The sequence below is a fragment of the Desmodus rotundus genome, chromosome 7 (genome assembly GCF_022682495.2).
Source record: "Desmodus rotundus isolate HL8 chromosome 7, HLdesRot8A.1, whole genome shotgun sequence".
Taxonomy (NCBI): Eukaryota; Metazoa; Chordata; class Mammalia; order Chiroptera; family Phyllostomidae; genus Desmodus; species Desmodus rotundus.
The window spans coordinates 20,994,423-21,018,092 of record NC_071393.1 but is presented as its reverse complement, the minus strand read 5'-3'; the positions used below and the strand labels follow the sequence as shown (position 1 = coordinate 21,018,092).

At 40.9% G+C, this 23,670-nt stretch overlaps 2 protein-coding genes across 2 annotated transcripts; one reads left to right on the top strand and one right to left on the bottom strand.

Annotated features, from left to right (window-relative positions):
• Positions 1-2,898: 2,898 nt before the first annotated feature.
• Positions 2,899-7,166, bottom strand: LOC112301737 (olfactory receptor 8A1). The gene is made up of 2 exons (XM_053928632.1): positions 7,114-7,166; positions 2,899-4,402 (listed from the first exon to the last, which is right to left on the bottom strand). The coding sequence occupies exon 2, from the start codon at positions 4,381-4,383 to the stop codon at positions 3,454-3,456; it is 930 nt and encodes a 309-aa protein (XP_053784607.1). The 5' UTR covers positions 4,384-4,402; positions 7,114-7,166; the 3' UTR covers positions 2,899-3,453.
• Positions 7,167-18,287: 11,121 nt separating this feature from the next.
• On the top strand, positions 18,288-22,400 carry LOC112301867 (olfactory receptor 8B12). The gene has a single exon (XM_045192656.2). It carries the CDS (start codon positions 19,169-19,171, stop codon positions 20,102-20,104), a length of 936 nt encoding a protein of 311 aa, XP_045048591.2. The 5' UTR covers positions 18,288-19,168; the 3' UTR covers positions 20,105-22,400.
• The last annotated feature ends 1,270 nt before the right edge of the window (positions 22,401-23,670 follow it).

Genomic DNA, 23,670 nt, shown 5'->3' with positions numbered 1-23,670 from the left:
TGCCAATACTCATTTGTATGTGTACGCACACATTTAGTTTGATGCAATTATATCACATGCATAGGTTCATGTACCCACCGCACCGCTCAAATAAAAGCACATAATTTTCATTTTCTAATACTCAAAATTGTAATTTGGTTTCTTATTATCCTGCAAAGGTGACTAGTTATTCTTCTTTAGCATCTTTATACTCTAATTTATTTATTCATTCATTTATTTTTGGGGAGAAGAAGGGAGGGAGAAAGAGGTTGACAAAGAGGTAAAGAAACGTCCATGTGTGCTTGCCTCTCCCAACCAGGGACCTAGCACATGACCCGGGCATGTGCCCTGACTGGGAATCAAACCAGTGACCCTTTGGTTTCCAGGCCAGTGCTCAATCCATTGAGCCACACCAGCCAGGGCTAGAAAAAGAAGAGGATTGAAACTATGAACAATAACATGGCAACAAATACATATCTATCAACAACTGAATCTAAAAAACAAAGTAAGCAAAGAAGGAGAACAGAGACTGAATCAAGTATCCATGTATCCATTCTTGCAGTGAGCATTTTGATGGTAGCCAGATGGGAAGGGGGTGAGGGGCATGGGTGAAGAGGTGAGGGCATTGAGAAGGACAAATAGGTACTTACAGAATAGCCATGAGGATGCAAAGTGTGGTATAGGAAATGGAGAAGGCAAAGAACTTACACAAATGACCTATGGACATGAACAATGGTGTGGGGACTTCCTGAGTTGGTGCGGGTTGGTGGGTGGAGAGGCACAAAGAGGAAAAAATTGGAAAAATTGTAATGCTATAATCAGTAGAATATGATAAAAGGAAGAAAAGCAGAGAGAGACAGAGACTACCCCCGGTGTCCTTTACTGAACAAAAATCTGAATTTTAATGTTATCAAATTCACTAACTTATTTGGCTTTCTGGATTCTCCTTTTAGATAACAAAGATATTTTCCTACATTTCTTCTAATTAGAGGAGATCTATAGTGGTGAGGACTCAGGTCCTGCTGGAAGGAGGTCAATAAGAAAAGGGCAGAATAGCCACTTGGCAATAACAGCTCTCTCAATATCCCTTCCACCCTCCCTGTATTCAGGTCAAAAAGCTAAAATTCCATATCCCAGTGTCCCTTGTAGCTGGGGCCTTGCATGTGAATCAGTTTCCAGTATCTACATGCTGTTGTGTGAGATTGGGAAGAAGGGAGTGAGGTGGTTCTCACACTCCAGTACATATCAGAATCATTGGAGGGCCCCACCTGGCTATTCTGTAGGTATGGGGCAGGGTCCCCAGATTTTCATTGCCAGCAAGTTTGCATGTGATACTCAAACTAGGTTGTTACTGCAGTTGTTACTCAGCAGTTTTGTGAGTGTGCGAGGTGTTTTTCCTGGTGGCAGGGGTCACAGTGGCAGCAGGAGCTTTCTGACCTCTGAGTCATATCTATGGTGATATCAGTTTGGGGGCCCCTCACCCCTTCTTCAGTCATTCAAAAACTGTAAGCAACCTATTCTTTGTATGCAATCTCTTTAGCTTGAGAAAACTAGTTATTTCTCTTTCTCATGAAAAAACACTGATTGATACAATATTATACCAAAATAGCTAGAAATGACAAGACGATGTCCACAAATGCTGTGCACTATATCAGGCTGCTAATTTTGAAACGAGCATCCTTGATGTCATTATAAATAGGGCAGGAAGCTTGTCCCGTGGCCACTGGATTTACTGAGTGGGCTTGGCAGTAGATCTGTCAGTTATTTGAGCATGGCAAGAGACTCTGCGGCATGTGTAATGTAGGATGAACAAGCAGCCTGGTCTGTTTGGGATTCAGGGTTTCCCAGGATGTGGTGGGACTTTCAGTTCTAAAAGCAGATTGAGTTGGTCAGTCTAGTGTAAGCTTTCCTTAGTCATCTTGAAGAACTCTCTCATGAATGGAAAGAGGCTAGGGCAGATGGTAAAAGGTGCGAGTCTGGGAAAATAGGAGGTCTTTCCAGAATGTATCCAGCCATGTAATATGAAAAAGAGCCATTTACTGAAGAAGAAACAAGACACAAGAAACATTTGACATAGGACAATGACACCTCAGTCCCCTTCAAAGTAGGCACCTTGGGACCTCACACAGTTCTCCCATTCACCATCAGCTGCCCTGTGATATTTTCCTGAATCTCACCCATGGCCTGAAATCTCTTCCCTTTCAAAGGTGATTTTAGTTTTGGGAAAGGACAGAAGTTGCAAGGTGCCAAAAATGTGCTGTAGAGGGGCTGAGTCATCTGGCTGACTTGATGTTTCTCCAAAGAACTCTGCACAGTGTGCTGCATGAGTGTATGTGCTGTGATAAAGCTGCCAGTCCTCAGTTGCCCATAGCTGCAGCCTTCTGACTTATGGGAATAGTATCCACAGAAGAATGTTCAAGCCTAATGCAAACTTTGATGCAGACTCGTTGATCTTCTTGTTCAGTCATTCGAATGCAAGGGCCACACACTACATACACATACTCACTCAATCGCATCTACAGCCCCTACCAACTAGCACTGTGAAGGCACCATATTTCACGCATGCGCATTCAAGTCCAATCCCCTTGGCTGCCAGGTTGCATCCATGTCTCACAAATCATTCTCATTTTATTCACAATGGTTGGGCTTTTTCAGGACACACCTTGTGTTTCAGGAGGCGTTTCAAACTAGAAGAACACAATTAAGCAGATTTAATTAGATGTTCAAAGGGAGTATTAGCCTAGAGCAAAGGGGAAAATTATTGTGAGCCAGTAGTGTGGGCTCTAGAGTCAGGCTTCGGTGTAAATCCCAGTTTCTTTGTTTACCAGCTCTGTGACCTTGAGCAAGTGACCAAACCCAGTTTCCACATCTGCAAAGTGGGATGACACTAATACGTCTCTATTGTGAGGTAAATGAAAATAATACATATAAAGCATTGAGAAGAGTTGTAGACTCAGAATAAGCACCCAAAACCATGTTAACAGCTAGTACTACTGTTATTAAGAAAATTACATAAAGAGATCAGTTAGAAATTCTTGAGCAGCAATATGTAGAAAGGAGAGTAAGAGTTGAGATGAGAAAGGGACTGTGTATCAGGTCTTGGTGGCTTTCAAATTCACCTCTCTTTGCTTTGCTTATTCCCATTTCTAAGAGAGAGAGAGGGAGAGGAAGAGAGAGGGAGAATTGGGTTGAGTAATATATTAAAACAATGATGAATCTCAGTATCAATGGAAAAGTCTGAGGACAGAGAAGATGGATCCCAAATGAGAGAAAGTGTGAACTTGAAATCAGCTGGCTTCAAGAAGCAGTGAGAGTAGAGAGATAGGAGGAAGGAAGAGGGAAGAAGCAAAGGAGGCGCTCACCAAACCTTGCAGAACAGTGATTGTTCCCCATGGTAGCTGGGCATTCAGAGGGCTTCTTGTGGGTATTTATAACAATGACTTTTCAAATTAAGGAAGAGTTCTAGATTTTGCATCAAACCACTTTTCTCCTCAGTGTTTTCTGGATGGCAGCCTTTACCTCCTTGTTCCTCAAACTGTAGATGAGGGGGTTCAGCATGGGGATTACTGTGGTGTAGAACACAGAGGCCACGTTCTCCTGGGCCAGGGAACTGGCTGTGGAGGGTTTTAAGTACATGAATGTAGCAGATCCATAGAACATCCCCACAGCCACAAGGTGGGAGGTGCAGGTGCTGAAGGCTTTGGACCTTCCTTCTGCAGTGCTGATGCCGAGGATGCTGGAGAAGATGAAGGCGTAGGAAACCAGGACTGCTAAGCAGGTGACTATGATGTTGAATCCAGCCACAAAGTACACTGTCACCTCAACATCATAGGTGCTAGAGCAGGAGAGCTTCATGAGGGGGAGGATGTCACAAAAGTAATGACTGATGACGACCTCACAATAGGGCAGTTGAATCATGAGGCCAGTCAATATTGTTGAGCCAACAAGCCCCATGATGTAAACCACAGTCACCAGCAGGGAGCAGGCCTGATGAGACATGATAATGTTGTAAAGCAAAGGCCTGCAGATGGCAACATAGCGGTCATAGGCCATCACTGTGAGCATGTAACACTCAGTAATGCCGCACACGAGGAAGAAGTAGAGCTGTGCCATGCACCCTGCATAGGAGATGACGTTTTTTTCTGACAAGAAGTTCACCAGCATTTTCGGGGTGATGACAGAAGAGTAGCAGAGATCCACAAGTGACAGGTTGCTGAGGAAGAAGTACATGGGGGTGTGAAGCTGAGCATTCAGACCAATCAGAGTCATCATGCCCAGGTTCCCTATCATGGTGACCATGTAGATGCCAAGGAAGAGGAGAAAGAGGGGGAGCTGGAGCTCTGGTCGCTTTGTTAATCCCCCGATGATGAAGTCCACCAGTGTAGAGTGATTTTCTGCAGCCATTCTCCTTTGTTTGGGAGCCCTGGGAGGGGAAGAGAGAACTTCATGGGAGGATTCATCCCGGACTGCTTGGTGAGGCTACTTTTGTGCATTTGGGAACAGGTGAACGATTTGGGTTCTTTCCTGATGCATCCTTCCCTCCCCCTGCTGTCTCTGAGAAGAAGACTAGACCCTGGGTGTTTCAAAATCAAGGAGATGAGAGGAAAGGGGCCAAGATCTGGATCTTTTCACACTGGCATGTTTCTCAAATATCCTAGAGCTATTTTGCTTAAGGTGTAGTCCCCAGACCAACAGCATCAGCGTCCCCTGAATGTTGTTAGTGAGGCAGACTCTCAGGCCTCACCCCAGACCCACAAAGTCAGAAACTCTGTGGACAGGGCACCCCACTCTGGGCTCGCCATTCTTTCCAGGCAATAACAATTCATGCTAAAGTTTGAGACATTCTTCCCTGTAGGAAATAAGCAGTATGTTTCATATTTTGTAGCCAGAGGTGTACTTTGCTTAAAAAATGCCATTTAGCTGTAATCTATGCAATTCCCCCATATCAACTGCAGATGGATATGTGAACAGCCATCTCAAATTGATGCAGTGTCAGGACGATGTAGTAGTTAAATCTGCATCACTGAGTCCAAATCGATTTTTGTATCTGAAAGATGAAGAAATTAGTGATATCAATTCCAAAAGTGGTTGTAACACTGATATTGGCCAATGCCCATTCAGAAAATATTTTGAGGCTCATCTGCTATAAAAAGGTGAGTCATTAGGTTATTAGAATTGTTTGTTTGGTTTTCACAGAACTTGAGGCCATAAGACAGTAGTTCTCACCATCGCCTCTATGTTATCACTACCTGGAGCGTTTCAAAGGAAGGAATGATGTGTGGGTTCCACCAGCAGAGCTTGATTTCATTGATCTGTGTTGCACCTGGGCCCAGGCACATAGTATACTCCAGATTACATGCCCAACAGCCATTATTATTATCATTACTATTATTATTTTCATTATTTTCAGACCATAATATTAAATGAACCATGGCCCCATTATCCACCTCCTGGCATAGTACTCAAATTAGAGACATGAACCTAGGCAGCATGGATCTTGATTGCTGGATATGATACCTTTAGACAAAGTGTGTCCGAGATGAATTTCCTAAGATTAAAACCATCAACCCTCAGCATTTTAATGCCTCCTTATGTAATTACTAACTTTTCGATAGTGCTCTTCAAAGGCCCATGTTATTAACCCCTCCTACAATTGTTGGGTGTGAGGAGAAACATGTTTACAGTAGGATTTTTACTCCCTTTTTCATGTCGAGGAAACTGAAGCACCAGACTTGAAATGACTGGGACATGGGAGTCAGTCAGACTGGCCGCTTGGTCTTTGGCTTCTCCCCTTGGCCACCGTGTGCAGCCTTGTGTACCTGCACTCCTCCAGCTCTAAGAAATGCTGTTCAGCGTGCTTTCCACCTGATGTCTTAGGTTGTGCATAGAAAATAAGGGTCATCTCTGTTATTCTCTCCATTCTCTAGGAAACCAAAGCTCCAGAATTAAATACGCTATCCGGTCATGCAGTGAGCAAGAGGCAGAAGTTGGCTGCATACTGAGAACTTCTGACCACCAGTCGTTTATTCCTCTTAAGCTCTGTCATTTTGCTGTAGGGTCTCTTTTTGTAGAAATTTACTGTCATTCCCTAAACTTAAGTTACTGAATTTTAGAGGCAGAGGAAAGAGTTTATTGCCAATTTTAGGTACATTATAGAATATTACCAAGGCAGTATATGTGCATTGTTGAAAATGAGAAATAGAAATAAGGCAAATAAATAAATAATACAGAGAAGAAAAACATAAAAATAAAAAAGAAAAGTTGAAAAAGAAAAAGTTACAAAGAAGAAGAAGAAAGACAAATAAGCAAAATTAAAATACCATTTTTCTGTTCTGTGGAGACCAACACTGGCAATGACCACCCTTCTACATTTTTCAATGCATGTATGTATTTACATGTGTATAAGTTTATATTTATTTTAAAAATATTGTAACCTGTTTTTTAGTGTAGCAATTTAAAATCCTTTGTCTCATTTGAGTCCTATAATAATAACTTTGGCAGTACTTTTATTTCATTTACTTAGGTGTAAGATTCTATAAGTCATTAGGATGTGCTTAAAAACAAGAAAATCTGCATTGTATTGTGACCTTTATTTGTTAACTTATTGGTATCGAGGTATTTAAGAGGCATTTAACTTTGTAATGACTACTACCAGAGATAGCTCAGAGTTTTGACTATTATTTCCATTTATTACGAAGGAGACAATAAATTTCCCCTAGGTAACAGTAGATTAAAAATTCTAACATACCCTCTTCTACTTACTTTCTGCCTCTAAGACAAACAGAAAGACAGAAAATCTGCCTCGATTATACCATTACCAGAATTCAGGGTGCTTTAGAAAGCAGTGCAGAGTCGGTACCATTCACCCAGCACAGTGCAAATGGGAAAATCCCAGATAGCGTTGATTTAATTTTCACTCCCACAGTCATCTAATGACATAAATAGGGAGACACGCCCCCCACATAGGATATATATTATTACCTCTAGTTTCACCAGACCATCAGAGATCACAATGCATGAAGTGAAAACACTTAGAGACGAAGGTGAACATATGGTTGGAAAGATCCTGCATTAAGAACAGGAGTTCATGAAACAAATATTGTTTTCATAAAATTGCTTGAAATCTGTAAGTACCTGTGCTGAGGCAAAATGAAAAGTCTCCTGGATATTTCAGAGGATGTCCTTGGTTTCAGCAATCAGGAAGTAAATATCAGGAAATGAAAGAACATAGAGATTTATTTCTATTCTACATTTACTCAAAGGGGCTGTCACAGCCACAAAAAAGGGGGTCACTGAGATTGGGAGACCTGGGTGTCTTTTTATATGTGTATGGGCAGAAGCTCTCATGGGATGAAGTCACTGCAGAGACTGGAGCCCTTACTGCAGGAGCAATTAAAGTGTTGGTTCACACCTCTGCTGTGAATCAAGTTTTGTCTCCCAGGTATGGTAATTTTCCTTTCATTGAGAGTCATGTTGCAGGTTGGAAAACTTAGAATCTAATGCCAGCATGCAAATATTTCATGAAGAACAACCCAATCATCCCCATCATCGCCCTCACCATCATCACTATCACCACCACCACCATCATCATCATCACCATCACCACCCAAACCACCTCAGTCATCATCAACATCATTACCAGTGACTGCCACGTGCTTACTCATCACTAGGCTTAATCAGCTTGGCTTAACATGTTAATTTTAAGGGGTCTTTAAGCTAATTCAAATATTTTAGTAATGCCAACCATTCAATTTAGGCAAGGGATGAATATTCATAACGTACATTAACTTGTGAGCCTGCCGCTGTGCCTGCCCGCTGACAGAATGGAATAGCAGGAGGTTGAGGGGCATGAGAAGATAGACTTGCAAGAACTCTTTATACACTTATCCTCATTCATATGTGAGATATGTTTGTAAGAAAATGTACTTTTCAGGAATACATTCTGTAATATATTTATTATCCACAAAGTTTTGCAAATGAAGATTTTCTTAAGCTATTTTGAGATAATTACAGATTCCCATGCAGTTGTAAAAAATAATATATAGAGACCCTTTGTGTCCTTTATACGGTTTCCCCCGGTGATAACATTTTGCAAAATTATATGACAACATCACACTCAGGAGAGTGCATGCTGCCAAATACAAGTCATTGATCTTACCCAGATTTCCCCAGTTTGCCAATACTGATTGGTATGTGTACGCACACGTTTAGTTTGATGCAATTTTATCACATGCATAGGTTCATGTACCCACCGCACAGCTCAAATAAAAGCACATCACTTTCATTTTCTAATACCCAAAATTATATTTTAGTTTCTTTTTTTTTTTTTTTTTAATATATTTATTGATTATGCTATTACAGTTGTCCCATTCCCCCCCCACTCCACTCCATCCTGCCCACCCCCCTCCCTCCCACGTTCCCCCCCCATAGTTCATGTCCATGGGTCATACTTATAAGTTCTTTGGCTTCTACATTTCCTACACTATTTTTACCCTCCCCCTGTCTATTTTCCACCTATCATCTATGCTACTTATTCTCTGTACCTTTACCCCCCTCTCCCCCTCCCACTCCCTTATTGACAACCCTCATGTTCTAGTTGTTTGCCTAGTTTGCTCTCGTTTTTGTTTTATGTGTGGTCGTTAATAACTGTGAGTTTGCTGTCATTTTTACTGTTCCTATTTTTGATCTTCTTTTTCTTAGGTAACTCCCTTTAACATTTCATATAATAAGGGCTTGGTGATGATGAGCCTCTTCAACTTGACCGTATCTGAGAAGCACTTTATCCTCCCTTCCATTCTAAATGATAGCTTTGCTGGATACAGTAATCTTGGATGTAGGTCCTTGCGTTTAATCTTGGGTAATGTAATTATGGTGTGCCTTGGTGTGTTCCTCCTTGGGTCCAGCTTCTTTGGGACTCTCTGAGCTTCCTGGACTTCCCGGAAGTCTATTTCCTTTGCCAGATCGGGGAAGTTCTCCATTATTTGTTCAAATAAGTTTTCAATTTTTTGTTCTTCCTCTTCTCCTTCTGGCACCCCTGTAATTCGGATGTTGGAACGTTTCAAGGTGTCCTGGAGGTTCCTAAGCCTCTCCTCATTTTTCCAAGTTCTTGTTTCTTCATTCTTTTCTGGTTGGATGTTTGTTTCTTCCTTCTGGTCCATACCATTGATTTAAGTCCCAGTTTCCTTCTCATCACTATTGGTTCCCTGTACATTTTCCTTTGTTTCTCTTAGCATAGGCTTCATTTTTTCATCTGTTTTTCGAATAGATTCAACCAAGTCTGTGAGCATATTGATAACCAGTGCTTTGAACTGTGCATCCGATAGGTTGGCTATCTCTTCGTCGCTTAGTTGTATTTTTTCTGGAGCTTTGAAGGGTTCTGTCATTTGGGCCATTTTTTTTTTTGTTTGTCTTGGCGCCTCTGTTACTTTAAGGGGCGGAGCCTTAGGTGTTCACCGGGGTGGGGTAATGCTGGTCACAGCAGCTGTGACGCTGTACGTGGGGGCGGGGCCGAGAGGGAGCAATGGCGCCCGCTTCACTCTCCTCCGGATTTCAGTCTTTCACTCCGCTACCCACAATCAAACTGGGCCCCTCTGGTGCTGGTTCCCGAGTAAGTGGGCCTGTGCACACTCTAGGCCCCTGTGGGTCTCTCCAACAACCTCTCCTGTGAGGCTGGGAGTCTCTCCTGCCGCCCCAACCCCCAGGGGCGCTTTCAATCAGAGGTTTGAGGCTTTATTTCCCTGAGCTGGAGCCCTTGGTTGCGCAGTGGTCTGCTTCTCTGCCCGCCGTTCGTCCGGTTTATCTGTGGGCGAATGTGGTGCCGCAAGGTGCTACCTGCCACTCTGCCTGCCCCGCTCTCCGCCACTCTGAGTCCGGCCCTCTGGGTTTATCTGTGCAAATGTGGGACTGCAGGTTCTGCTAGTGCTCGGACTGCCTGCGCCATTTGTCCCACACTCCGCCAGTCTCAGTCCCGCCACAGCCACTCGAGTCCTCTCCACCCCAGTGCTGTCTCCGCCCCTCCTACCAGTCTGGATGAATGATTATTTTCTGTTTCCTTGGTGTTGGTCCCCCTTGCTGTTCGATTCTCTGTCAGTTCTGGTTGTGCGAGGAGGCGCAGTGTGTCTACCTACGCCGCCATCTTGGTTCTCCATATTTTAGTTTCTTATTTCCTTCAAAGGTGACTAGTTATTCTTCTTTAGCATCTTTTTACTGTCACTAACTTAAACATACTTTATGTGTTTTAGTCCATTGCAATTATTATCTTTTGGTTGCTCCCAAGTTTTTCTTTGGCCTGCGGAATTCTCTTCAGTTTCTCTCTTGAAAACCAGCACTGTTTGTCTCTCGTACCTCCCTCGTTCTGATATGACAGGGTGTTCTGAGCTCATCTCGCACTTTTCCTTCTTCAGACCAGGGGACACCGCTTCCTTATGAAACATGCTTTGTTTTAGTGGTAAAACGGTGTTTCAAGGTCAAAAATCAGGTACCAGAGAGGCTCATTGCTTCTGGATTATTGTTTCTAAGTCCTTTTGAAGAAGAACTGGGAAATGTGGACTACGTGGTTCTCAAAGTATCTTTTTTTATGTTTGAAATAAGAAGGACCAATAATTTTACTAGGATATGTTTTGATGTTTATTCTTAGGCAATTTCCTTAGGTATGATGTTTCTTTTCAATATGTCACCTTGAATCTTTTTTTAATATTAGGAAAATTTTCTTAAATTATACATTTTGTTGTTGGGTCTGTCCCTTGCTTTTGTTTTCTTCTTTAGGGCTCCTGGTCTAGGTGAGTTAGATCTTCTTTGCCTTGTATCTACGTTTATTACTTTTCTATAAATCCTCTTCAGTTTTTTTAAAAAAAATTTTATCCCTCTTTTTCCCCTCATGTTTTCCCTAAGGTGTTATCTGAGGTGTTTATTTGTTCTTCTCTAACTTCTAATTCAGCCTTCATTTCCTAAATTACTTTTATTTCTAATAATTTACTGAGGTCTATTACCTATATCAGTTTTTTAATTCTGATTTTTCTTTCACACATTTTATCATTGTTTAAAATTGATTTTAAATAGAGAGAGGAAAAGAGGTGGGAAGAGAGTAAGGGAGAAACATCAGTCTGTTATTCTGCTTATTGACACATTCGCTAGTTAATTTTTGCATGTGCCCTGGTGGGACATGGCATCCTCAACCTTGGTGTATCTGGAACAATTTTCTAACCAATTGAGCTACCCAGCCAGGGCCTTGTGTCATTCTCAAAAAGTCTTTTAGCTCATTTTGAAATAATGTAATAGTATTCATTTATTCGTGGGCATATGCTATGAACTGCATTGTGTTCTCTGGCATAAGCCATCTCAAATAAGCAATTAAAAGAATGGACAAAATATATAAAATAATTGTTTTCAGACATTTGACAGCAGGTGTTGCTGACTTATGATCTATGATAACAGAGGAACAAATGAGATAAGCCCTGTGTTCACCCTGACCTTTTTTGTCTGGACTTACTTTCTAGATCATGCCCTGGGGAACGTATATGCAAGCGCACATGGCATGGCATTTCGGTCAGTTGAGAAGAAGCAGTCCAGTGTTTTTGGAGTCAGAAGTAGCTAGAACATGGAGAGAAGCACATAGAAACCACACAAAGAACTCCAGAAATCCGGATAGTGGTCTCCTTGTGCCTTTGAGGTCTAAGCTATGCATTTCTAAGATAAAACTCTACTAGGCTGGACCAAGAACAAATACTTGGGAACTTTAAGTCAAATGAATTATCAGAGCTTACAAAGGAATGTGAGATGTTTGCATCAACAACTGTTCCTGAATGCAGGTCCAGCTGCCTGCTGCAACAAAAGCCAAGCTTTGTGAAACAGATGCTGGTGAAGTACAGGCAGAAGTTTTATAAGGACGGGGAGGGGAGGCAGAACAAAGAAATCGAGGCAGAGGGCGTTGAGAGTTCTCTGTTGGGGGGACTATGTGCAGACCAGTACTAATAAGAACACTATCCCATCTGACTCTTACTTAATCACCTTAATTTATCCACTTTATTAAGCTTAAAACCACTTTAAATGAAGATCTCTCAGCTGCCACCTTTTCTCTCCAGCCAGTCTCCATGCTTCTTCTTGGAATATGTGTGTTCTTGTGTTTCTGTGGTGCACAGTGATGAAGAACTCACTGCAGGTTATATTAGTGCTACCTGAGGGACTCTGAGACATATATGTAAAGTATCGAACATACACTTACATTACACATGATAAAGTATAAATATACATTAGATATGAGCTAGAAATAACTAAAGCAATCATTAAACAGAGATTCAAGTTTTCTACCATAATGAACATGGTCAAAAATATCTCTTTCTGTACTGCTTTCTACTTACGTTAAAGCAAGTCATCAGTGAACTTGATCCTGGGTGAAAAGCACTTGAAATCCAGTTTTCATGAAGTGACATCAACTCAGAGGAAGTTTTCCTGGTGTTGCATCATGCAGACAAGAATTCTCTAAGGCTCCTAGAGAAAAGTGAACTTTTAATGAACCCCCAAGGTCTTTTTTGCAGTTGCATTCCCAAGAGAGTTTACGATAGTTCATTGTTTTTCTCCATTTGTAACTTAAGTGTAGTGGGATTAAGATCAGGCTTTGGGATCCATTAGAGTCACTAGAGGACACAGGAAAGTTCTAAGTGTAAATCAACAAATAAAGTGCCGCTATTATGGAGTATTAGCTACACATGCCTCTCAAAGGCGGGTGAGCGGGCAGGCCTCCGTGTGTTCGCGCATAAACACAGCGACAGGTGCAGTGGTTGCAGTTGGACTTGACAGGAAGCTTGGTTCTGCATTTGTGCTATGATTTGATAAACATCTCATGAGATGTGCTGATCCAAAGCATAGCTTAGTCGCTTGTTCACTGAGGCTTGAGTTTCTCCAAACAGAGATTCTACCCCCACCCCGCTTTGGCTAAAAACATCATAAATGCCATGTGATTGTATCTGGAGTAAAGGTAGTTACACACGAGCTCAGTCAGTCCCCATACAAAGGAGTTTATCAGATCCCTTACTGAGAGCTGATTTGAAACTTAATGGAATCTAGAATAGCTGGTGCTGGCTATTTAAAGACCAGAAATGTGTGTGGGCGGGGACCTTCATTCTGTCACTTGTGATTTTATAAAAAGCTCAAGGAGTCTTTTGGCTTCTCTAACTTGTCACTACATACAAAATTTCCTCCACTAGAGCCAGTGCTTATGGTGAAGCAGTTGACTGAAGCCCAGAATAATAATGCGTTGCCTGCGGGGAGTGGCAGGTTCACTGGTTGGGCCCTTAGAGTCGTTGATGCTAACAGCACAGCTCTGACCATAGCCTCCCAAGACTTGCCTCAGATGGCCTCTCCACAAGGACACTAATCTACATCCAATTTAAACCCACCACCCACAGCCCTTCCTTTGTTTTTTATAGCCCCTACTATTTTCTAAAACATTATATAAGTTACTTGTTTTATTTATTGCCTGTCTTCCTCCCATTGAAGTAAAAGCTCAGTGAGGACAAGGGGCTTTGTTTTGTGTAGTGCAGACCCTAGAACAGTGCCAGACACACAGTTTCTCGGTATTTTTTTAGTGAATCGATTAATGTCATTCTGTTATTCAAAGACTCTTAGAGCTTACTCATTGGCTAACAGACTGCCTTTGGGCTCAGCATTCCACAGTTTCCTTAGTGTGTTCTTGGTGTACTCTGACAGGCTAATTCCTTATTTCTTTCAAGAGTCACTCAGGTTGCCCTGGCTGTGGCTGCGTGTGTCTCAGTGGTTTGAATGTTGGGCTGTGAACCAAAGGGTCACCGGTTCAATTCCCAGTCAGGCACATGCTTGGGTTGTGGGCCAGGTCCTCAGCAGGGGGAGTGCGAGAGGCAACCACACATTGATGTTTCTCTACCTCTCTTTCTTCTTCCCTTCCCCTCTGTCTAAAAATAAATTTTAAAAAATCTTTAAAAAGAAAAGGCTCACTCCGGTTGTTGCATGGTATCCATAGTCTGTTGTTTTTCATTACTGAGTTGTATTTCACTGTGTAAACAAATCACAGCTTACCTTTATTTACTTTCCTCTTGGTTTTTATTTGGGTTGTTTTTCAGTAAGGGAAATGTTTTGGCTGTTGTGAATAAAGCAGCTGTGAACATTTGTGTATAACTTACTTTGTGGACACATGCATTTGGCGGGTGTGGTATCTGACTAGGTTTGGAGTTTCTGGTTCACAGGGTAGGTGTGTGTTTCACCTTATGAGGTATTGCCAGTTGTACAAATAGTTATACTGTTTTATATTCCCAGTAGCAATAAAAGAGAGTTTTACTGGCTTCGCGTTTTTGCCAACATTTGGTATTATCAGTCTTCCAAATTTTAGCTATTGTAATAGGTATGTAGTGATAACTCATTGTGGCTTTAATTTGCATTTCTCTAATAAGTAACGCTTGGAGCAACTTTCCATATGCTTACTGTCTGCTTGAATATCTTCTGAAGTGTCTATTTAAATATTTGTCCCATTAAAATTTGTTAATCTTTTATTAATTTATTTGTAGGAGTTATTTATAAAATGTAGATGAGACCTTTGACAGATATAGGCATACTTCATTTTATTGCACTTTGATTTATTGTGCTTATTAGGTGTTGTGTTTTTATAAATTGAATTTGCAATTGCAGGCAAGAAGGGGTTAGAAAGAAGTACTCAAAGTCATGAAAGGCAAGGACCTACATCTAAGATTACTCTACCCAGCAAAGCTATCATTTAGAATGGAAGGGCAGATAAAGTGCTTCCCCGGTAAGGTCCAGTTAAAGGAATTCATCATCACCAAGCCCCTATTATATGAAATGTTAAGTGACTTGTCTAATAAAAAGAAGAAGATAAAAAATATGAACAGTAAAATGACAACAAACTCACAACTATCAACAACCAAACCTAAAAAAACAAAAACAAACTAAGCAAACAATTAGAACAGGAACAGATTCACAGAAATGGAGATTATATGGAGGGTTATCAGCGGGAGGAGAATAGGGGGGAAAGGTACAGGGAATAAGAAGCATAAATGGTAGATACAAAATAGGGGGAGGTTCAGAATAGTATGGGAAATGGAGAAGCCAAAGAACTTATATGTACAACCCATGGACATAAACTAAGGTGGGGGAATGATGGTGGGAGGGGAATACATAGTGTAGAAGAATAAAGGAGAGAAAAAATGGGACAACTCTAATAGCATAATCAATAAAATATATATATATTAAAAAGGATCAAAAGAAATAAAGAGCTTCCCAGATGAGAAAAGATTTTATCACCACCAAACCAGTATTACAAGAAATGTTAAAGGGTCTTCTTTAAGAAGAAAGAAAAAAGAAGGTAAAAAATATGACTAATAAAATGGCAACAAATACATATCTATCAACAATTAATAAATTGACCTGTTAGTAAGGAGCGTATTACTTCTTTGTGAAGTAATTTTCAGGGAAATGGCATGACTTCTTTACTTAGAATCAATTTGACCTTATTACTGATGAAGTGGAAAATATGTCATTTACTAAAGGAGGAAAATAGGAAGATAAAATTTTGAAGAAAGGAAGTGGTATAATTTTTTAATGTGTGGAATTTTAGTTGTCTTCTGGGTGGTAAGACGTGGATAGAAATAGAGGTTTGGAAGTAATCAGTAGAGGGTAATTCAAGACGTGGTTGTGAACAAGATCCTTCAGAAGCTTATTGAAGCTGTTTTCACATGAAGGCCTCTCAGGGCCATCTCTTGAGCTCTCTGGCCAGGTGGGTGCTTTTTATTAAAGCTGAGATACTATGATATGTAGGGATTGGTTTGGCACCATACTTGTGCAATTTCGATTATCTACCAGAAAGCGAGACCTAATGCACATATATGAGAAATATGCAATGATTTATTATATGTAATACTTCACATGCCCCATAATGTGGCATGTATAACATGTAGTTTAAATTGGAAATAAAGAAGGAAGCCATTTTCCAAAGATTCAAGTTTTGGAAAGGCAACAGTACTGCACAGATGGAAAGACAAAACAGCTTTTGTTGTTCTCTTCTTGTGTTGCACAAGTCATCAGGTAACATGGCTTTACAGAAGCACTGCCTAATATGGATTAGGAAATGAGGTTGTCATGGAAACTCTCTGAAGGCAAAAATCCCCCTAGAGCTTTCAGAGAACCCACAACGTCTTCTTTGCACTTGGTTATCAAGTACAGATTATTTTAATTTCATTTTAATGAATTATTTTTCTCCTTTTGTTTAGTGGAATTGACAACAGCCATGGGGATCCATTAGATTACCCTGGGCAGTGGACAATTCTCCATGTAAACAGAGTAAATAGAAAGATGAGGCGCCATCCCTGCTGAGCCCCAGGTTGGGGAGGGCAGGTCCTCACTGCTGTACGTGTACACACTCAGACACACGCACAGGCCCGTGTGCAGTGGTTTCAGCTGGGCTTGCCTGGAGGAAGATGAGTTCTGCCATTGTGTTTTGACTTCCTAACTTCCCTAAGAAGACCTGCCATTAACACGGGATCAAAACCTATCTAATCCAGTGGCTACAAAGTCTTTCATTCTTAATACATAAAAGACCTGAGTAAGAAGCGTAGACTGTAAGCTGCCATAGAAAATTTTATTAGTCCCTATAGAAATGAAACTTTTCTGAGACAATTTGATAAAGTGTTCAGTTTACAGTAGCCAAAACTGTTATTGTACACACAAGGGTGCTGTCAGTAACATGCATTCAGGACCTGTGTTTGCTTAGGGAGAACAGGAAGTTCCCTGGCCCCTCTGAAATTTGGAAGTGGGCAGACTAGAGTCTGACTCAAGGTTCTGGAACCTATGAGCTATGTGTGCTCCCTGCTTTTAAAGTGAAGACTAATAGGTCTAACTTACGAGGTTGTTCTGAAGAATAAACACAGTAAAAGTAGTTATGTGCTACTTTGGATTCTTCAGATGAGGGTGCTGAGTCAGATACAGTGTCTGGTATACAGTAAGTGCTCAAAAAACATACTTATTTTCCCCACAGTGCTTTTAAAAAAAATTACTTCATTGTTCTTCAATTACAGTTGTCTGCATTTTCTCCCCCCCACTCCCCCTCACCCCAGCTAAACCCACCTCCCTCCCTTGCTTCCACCCTCCCCCTTGGTTTTGTCCGTGTGTCCATTATAGTAGTTCCTGAAAACCCTTCTCCCCACTGTCCCCTCCCCACTCCCCTCTGGCTATTGTTAGATTGTTCTTAACTTCAATGTCTCTGGTTATATTTTGTTTGCTTTTTATTTTTTTGTTGATTATGTTCCAGTTAAAGGTGAGATCATATGGTATTTGTCCCTCAGCACAATTTACAATAGCCAAGTACTGGAAGCAACCTAAATGCCCATCAGCAAATGAGTGGATCAAAAAACTATGGTATATTTTGCCCATTTTTTAATTGGGTTTTTTGTCTTCCTGGAATGGAGTTTTGTGAGTTCTTTATATATTTTGGAGATGAAACCCTTGTCTGAGGTATCATTGGCAAATGTGTTTTCTTATATAGTTGCTTCTCTTTTCATTTTAATGCTGTTTTCTTTAGCCATGCAGAAGCTTTTTAATTTGATGAGCTCCCATTTGTTTATTCTTTCCTTTATGTCCCTTGCTTTAGGGGACATATCAGTGAAGATGTTGCTGCATGGAATGTCTGAGATTTTCCTGCTGATGTTTTCCTCTAGGACTTTTATGGTGTCACAACTTATATTAAACTCTTTTATCCACATTGAATTTATTTTTCTCTGTGGTGTTAGTCGGTGATCAAGTTTCACTTTTTGCATGTAGCTGTCCAGATCTCCCAACACCATTTATTGAAGAGGCTATGTTTACTCTATTTTATGCTTGTTCCCTTGTTGTCAAATATTAATTGACCATACATACATAGGTTAATTTCTGGGCTCTCTGTTCTGTTCAATTGGTCTATGTGCCAGTTTTTATGCAGGGACCAGACTGTTTTGAATACAGTGGCCTTGAAATACAGTTTGCTATCAGGTATTGTGATCCCTCCTTTGTTCTTAATCGCACTTAAAAAGATGTGACCTGAATGAAAGGAAAGGCCATTGAAAGCCCTGTCAAGCACTATTAAGGGCATAAACAAACATTTCTTCTTCCTTAGGGAGCAGGGGTCCTGAGGGAGCCCCTGTAACTAGGTCACTGTGGTCTCTAATCCAGAAAACACTCTTCAGTCTCTGGTTACCCACGGACATTATAAAGGTGCTGTCCCATCCCTGGAAGCTGGACTGGAGAGGCCCAGGACAAAGTAGGTCAGAGACCACGTTCTTCAGCTCAACAGGAGACACAAGACAAACTAAAGGCTTTGAATTTTAAAGGAGAAAAGCAGAAGCAGAGCAGTCTAAGCCCTGAGTTGTCGTCTCCTTCTTGTCACCAGGGCCATCTGAGTCTCCATGAGAGAGATGGCTGGGAGCCAGTAGGAGGGTGAGTGCCTGCCTGACCTGGTCTGTGCTCCAGCAGAGTGGTTAGGGTTCAAAGCTCAAACCCCAGAGCCAGACAGCCTGAGTTCCCCTCCTGTTGCCACTTAGAAGGACTGGGACTTGTGCCCAGTGTCCTCACCTGTTCAATGGGTTTAATCAAAATGCCTCAGAGCATTTAGAACAGCACCATTAGCACAGTTAGTTCTCGGCAACTGTTTCTTTTTTCTTAGGTTTAGTTAGTAACTTTGCCTTATTACTCCACTATTATTTTCACATAATATTGCCACAGCCATTCCTGCTAAAGACTTGGGGCAACACTGCCTCATCTTCCTGTTCTGACCTGCACTGACCCAAGGTGGAAGGTCTAGGACAAGTGGCTTCTGCTTCTCAACAGCTCTCCAGAGAAGGGCCAGGTCACACAGAACTTGGTCCGGGGCTGTAGAGGGCAGGCGGTACCAGAAGAGGGTCACTGCAAGGTTGCAGGGTCATCCCAGCTGAGCTTTGTGCACTTTCTCCTCAGTTGGATGAGCCCTTACTCTGGAGGCAAATTTCACCCACCCACAGTTACTGGGATGGTAGAAGCCACGTGGGGACCATAAAAACAGAGATGCAGGAATAAGGAGAAGTCATCTCAACTCTAAGTTCCAAACCTCCCTGTTCCAACACCACTCTCAAGAATGGGTTGTTTTCCTCTCTCTCTGTGAGAAGTTCTTTCCTTTTTCCATCCCAGACCCTCCCAGAGGAGGATGGCTGCAGATAACACCTCCTCTGTGTCAGAGTTTATCCTCGAAGGCTTAACGGACCAGCATGGACTCCAGCTCCCCCTCTTCTTCCTGTTTCTAGGCTTCTACATGGTCACAGTGTCAGGGAACCTGGGCTTGATAACACTGATTGGGCTGAACTCTCACCTTCACATTCCCATGTACGTTTTCCTCTTCAACTTGTCCTTCATTGACTTCAGTTACTCCTCTGCCATCATCCCCAAAATGCTGATGGGATTTGTCTCTGAGAAGAACATCATCTCCTACACAGGGTGTATGACTCAGCTCTTTTTCTTCTGTTTCTTTGTCATTTCTGAATCCTTTATATTGTCAGCAATGGCATATGACCGCTATGTGGCCATCTGTAAACCACTGTTGTACACGGCCACCATGTCTCCTCAGGTGTGTCTGCTTCTTTTGCTGGCTGTGTATGGGATGGGGGCTTTGGGGGCTATAGCTCAGACAAGTAACATAGTGTTCCTGACCTTTTGTGCAGACACCCTTGTCAATCACTATATGTGTGACATCCCTCCTCTCCTTGAGCTCTCCTGCAATAGCTCTTACATGAATTTGCTGGTGGTCTTCATTGTTGTGGCCATTACCATTGGGGTGTCCATTGTGACCATTTTCGTCTCTTATGGCTTCATTCTTTCCAGCATTTTCCACATTAGTTCTACGGAGGGCAGGTCCAAAGCCTTTAGTACCTGCAGTTCTCACATAATTGCAGTTTCTCTTTTCTTTGGGTCAGGAACTTTTGTGTACCTTACACCACCTTCTATTATACCCCTTGACCAGGGGAAAGTGTGTACTCTGTTCTATACCATTGTGGTGCCCATGTTGAACCCACTGATCTACAGCCTGAGAAACAAGGATGTCAAGTTAGCCATGAAGAAAACCTTGGGCAGAATAACTTCATCTTGAAAAGAAATTGAAAATTGAGAAAAGGGATGAGAAATTTTAAATTAGAGTTTTATTACTACTATTCTCATCATCATCAATAAGGAATTCAAGCTACATTCTTTTGTATTCTATATTTAAAGGAAATTTTAACTCTCTTTCCCAAATGGATTTAGTTTCTCTCATCCTCACCCCACCCATCCTTCTTTATTTCATGAAAATAAGTTCTGCAATTATACAGTATCCAATATTGAATGGAGCTTCAGAATCAGTTCAACTAGTCTGAGAATATAAAACTACCTGGTGGCAGAGCTGGGCCTGAAATCTCAGCTTGAATCTCAGTGCAGTTTGTTTCCCTTTATGGCATGTTTTCCTGCCTCATCTCTTTCTTGGAAGGTGTCTTTCACACGTTAGTTGACCTAGTACATCTAAATTAAAAATGTATTGATGGTAATTTCATGCTATTTGCACAAAATAATTTCAATATATCACATATTGCAAGAGAATAGGAGGTGAAAAATGTTGTTGAGTTGGTCTTGGGAAAATGACAAGATCAGTGTCTGGTGAATTTGTTAGTGCGTAAATGGGCAGTGTGTTAGGTTTCCCAGGAGGCAAGTATGGTGAGCACCGACTGGGTGAGTGGAGCACCAGGCGCGTGGGTTAGTGAGTTAGGACTTCCAGGGGAGAGAAATGGAATTTTATAGGGTAGAGAGGTGCTGAGTGGAGGCGTCATATTATTTAAGGCTGGGACAGAATTTGAAGGCCCATTTCAAGAGTTACCTTGTTTGTGAGCCAAGGTCATTGGGAACAGCGCATTCTGATCTGGTAGTCACTAGTTGTGTATGGTATTGAGCAACTGAAATTGGACACCCAAATTGAGACACACTGCAAGTGGGCAAAGTAAGTGTGATATACACACCAAATCTTTGAAGAAAATGAAAAATAATCTCATGGATACTTGCTTACTTGATTACGTGTTGAAATGATAACATTCTGGATAAATGTCATTAAAATGAATTTATGTGTTTATTTTGGAGGTATCTACTGGAAAGTTTAGAATTATATAGGTGGCTTGCATTATATTTCTATTGGATGACACTGGTCTAGAGGAGGTACCAGAGCACTAGATGGACTTGGGTCCCTGTTCTCCTACCAGGCAGCACCCAGCTGCTGCTCATTAGGACAGGCAATTGCTATAGAATTTTCAGGCCTTGCAGATACCTGGATATTTTAATAATAGAGGCACATGGGTAAGAAATGGTGATCTCAGGATAAGTTCATAAATCCACCATATTATGAAATGGGAGATATAGCTTTACATTAAAAATCAAAAGAAGAATTTTTGTCTAAGCTCACTAGTATTGGTAAAATTTCTTTGAGAAGCAATGACAAATGAAGTGCTGGGAGAAGTGTTTTGGCTTACTGGACTTTTCCTTAGGAAAGTCCATTCCAATAGGCTGTAGGGGAAATTTGAATCACTGTTGAGTTCTGCCTTTTGATTCTGTTCAATGTGTCCAGAAAGAACAGAATGAGCTAATAAAGGCAGGGTTGAGATGAGATGAAATCCAGGATCCGGCAGAAGTAGCGCCACTGAGTGTGGTTGGTAGGGAATGTGAATGTCTCACACGAGATGGACAGCAATTTGAACATTTCACATAAAATGTCATATGGTGCGCTGGGGTGTGATATTGTTATGTTACAGAATTACATGCTTCTTATTTTGTAATAAAAGATTTTTATCTGATAAAAAGGGGTATTTTTTGTTCCATACCCAGTGGGTCCCTGAATTTAGGGAACTAGAGTTTAGGAGTTGGGGTTGGTGTATTGAATATGCTGTAAAATGTAGGTAACGAAAGAATACAGAAATCGCCTTTTCAAAATTTGTGCCCCAGCTTTCATATAGCAAAGTGCACACATCTTAAGTGTATAGCTCATTAAACTTGTGCACATGAATATGTAACCACAACCTAGATCAAGATGTACAACATTTCCATCTACTTTAGAAAGTTTCCTGTTGCATCTTTCCAATAAATATTACCTGCCCTCTGTCCCATCCCCCACAGCTACCCACTATTCTGACTTTCATCACTGTAGAGTGTTGTCTGTATTTGGACTTCCTATAAACAGGTACTTCATTGTTTCTGGCTTCTTTTCTTCATCATGAAGCCTGTCATATACATCCACATTGTAGTATGTATGGGTAGATTATGTTATGTTGCTGTGTAGTATTCTATTATGTGAGTATACAATTATTTAGCCTGTTACTAAATTAGATAGTTTCAAGTTTTTGCCTATTATTAATAAAGCCTTTAGAAACATTTTGAATGTGCGTTTTGATTGAATAAGCAAACATTTCTTTTGGATGATGCTTATGTGGATCTGCTAGACAATAGAGTAGGCTTATGTGTAGCTTTTATAAACATCACCTCCAAACTGTTTTCTCATGTTTGATTCAGTTTGCATTGCTCTCCACAATGTTTGAGGATCCCAATTGCTTGTTAATCCTTGGTATTTTTATTTTATCCCTGTTTTATCCCATATGCAAAGATGTAGTTTTGTGCTGGTATGGACAGTGGAATGCCTTTTTGTTTAACTTCTTTTCCTGATAAGTAATGATGTTGAACACCTTTTTACATATTTACTGGCTGTTTGGGGATCTTCTGTGAAGTAACTATTCAAGTCATTTCCTCATGAGAAAAATAGGGTAGTTAGTTGTTTATCTATGATATTGAAGGAATATTAAGGTGCATGTAAGTCCATATATGTACACATGTTTGTGTGCGCATGTATAGATAATATACCTGTATCTAGGGATGATATATGCATCCATACGCAGTCGTCTTCCTCTCCCCATCTTCCCCAGACTATGCCTTCCTTATCCTAAGTGATATCTTTTGATAGTCAATATTTTTAATTTAATGAAGTTTGATGTATCAGCTTTTCCTTTCATAGCTAGTGCTATGTCCTAATTAAGAAATTCTTTATTATTTTTGCTGCAGCCAGAAGAACAATGTGGAAACTTTATGAGTTAATTTTTGTATATGGATCAAAGTGGAGTTTTGGGACGGGTGTCTTTTTGCACGTAAATGTGCAGTGATTGTTCTTTACCTGTGTTAAAAATCAGTTGATTCTATTTGTGTGTGTTTGTTTTCATCTACCTGTCTATCTTGATGCCGATACCATACAGTTTTGATTACTGTAGCTTTATGACAATGTTTGAAATCAGTTACTGTAAGTCCTTGATTTCCATTCACCTCTTTCACAGTTGTTTTGGCTGCTTTAGGACCTGTGAATTTCCATATGAACTCTAGAATTCTAGAATCAGCTTGTACATTCCCACAAAAGAAGCTGCTGTGATTTTGAATGGGCTTGTGTTGACTCTGGATTTGGGGGTGGGGTGGGAATTGACATTTATTTTCCCCTCCACAATAAATGGGAGTGCCTACTTTCTTACAGTCTCTTCAGCGTGGTATATTCTCAGAATTTTTAAAATTTCCATCCTAATGGGTGAGATGCAGTGTTTAAGTATTGTTATAATTTGCATTTCTTTAATTTTGAGAAACATGGGAGATGGTTTCGTGTATTTAATG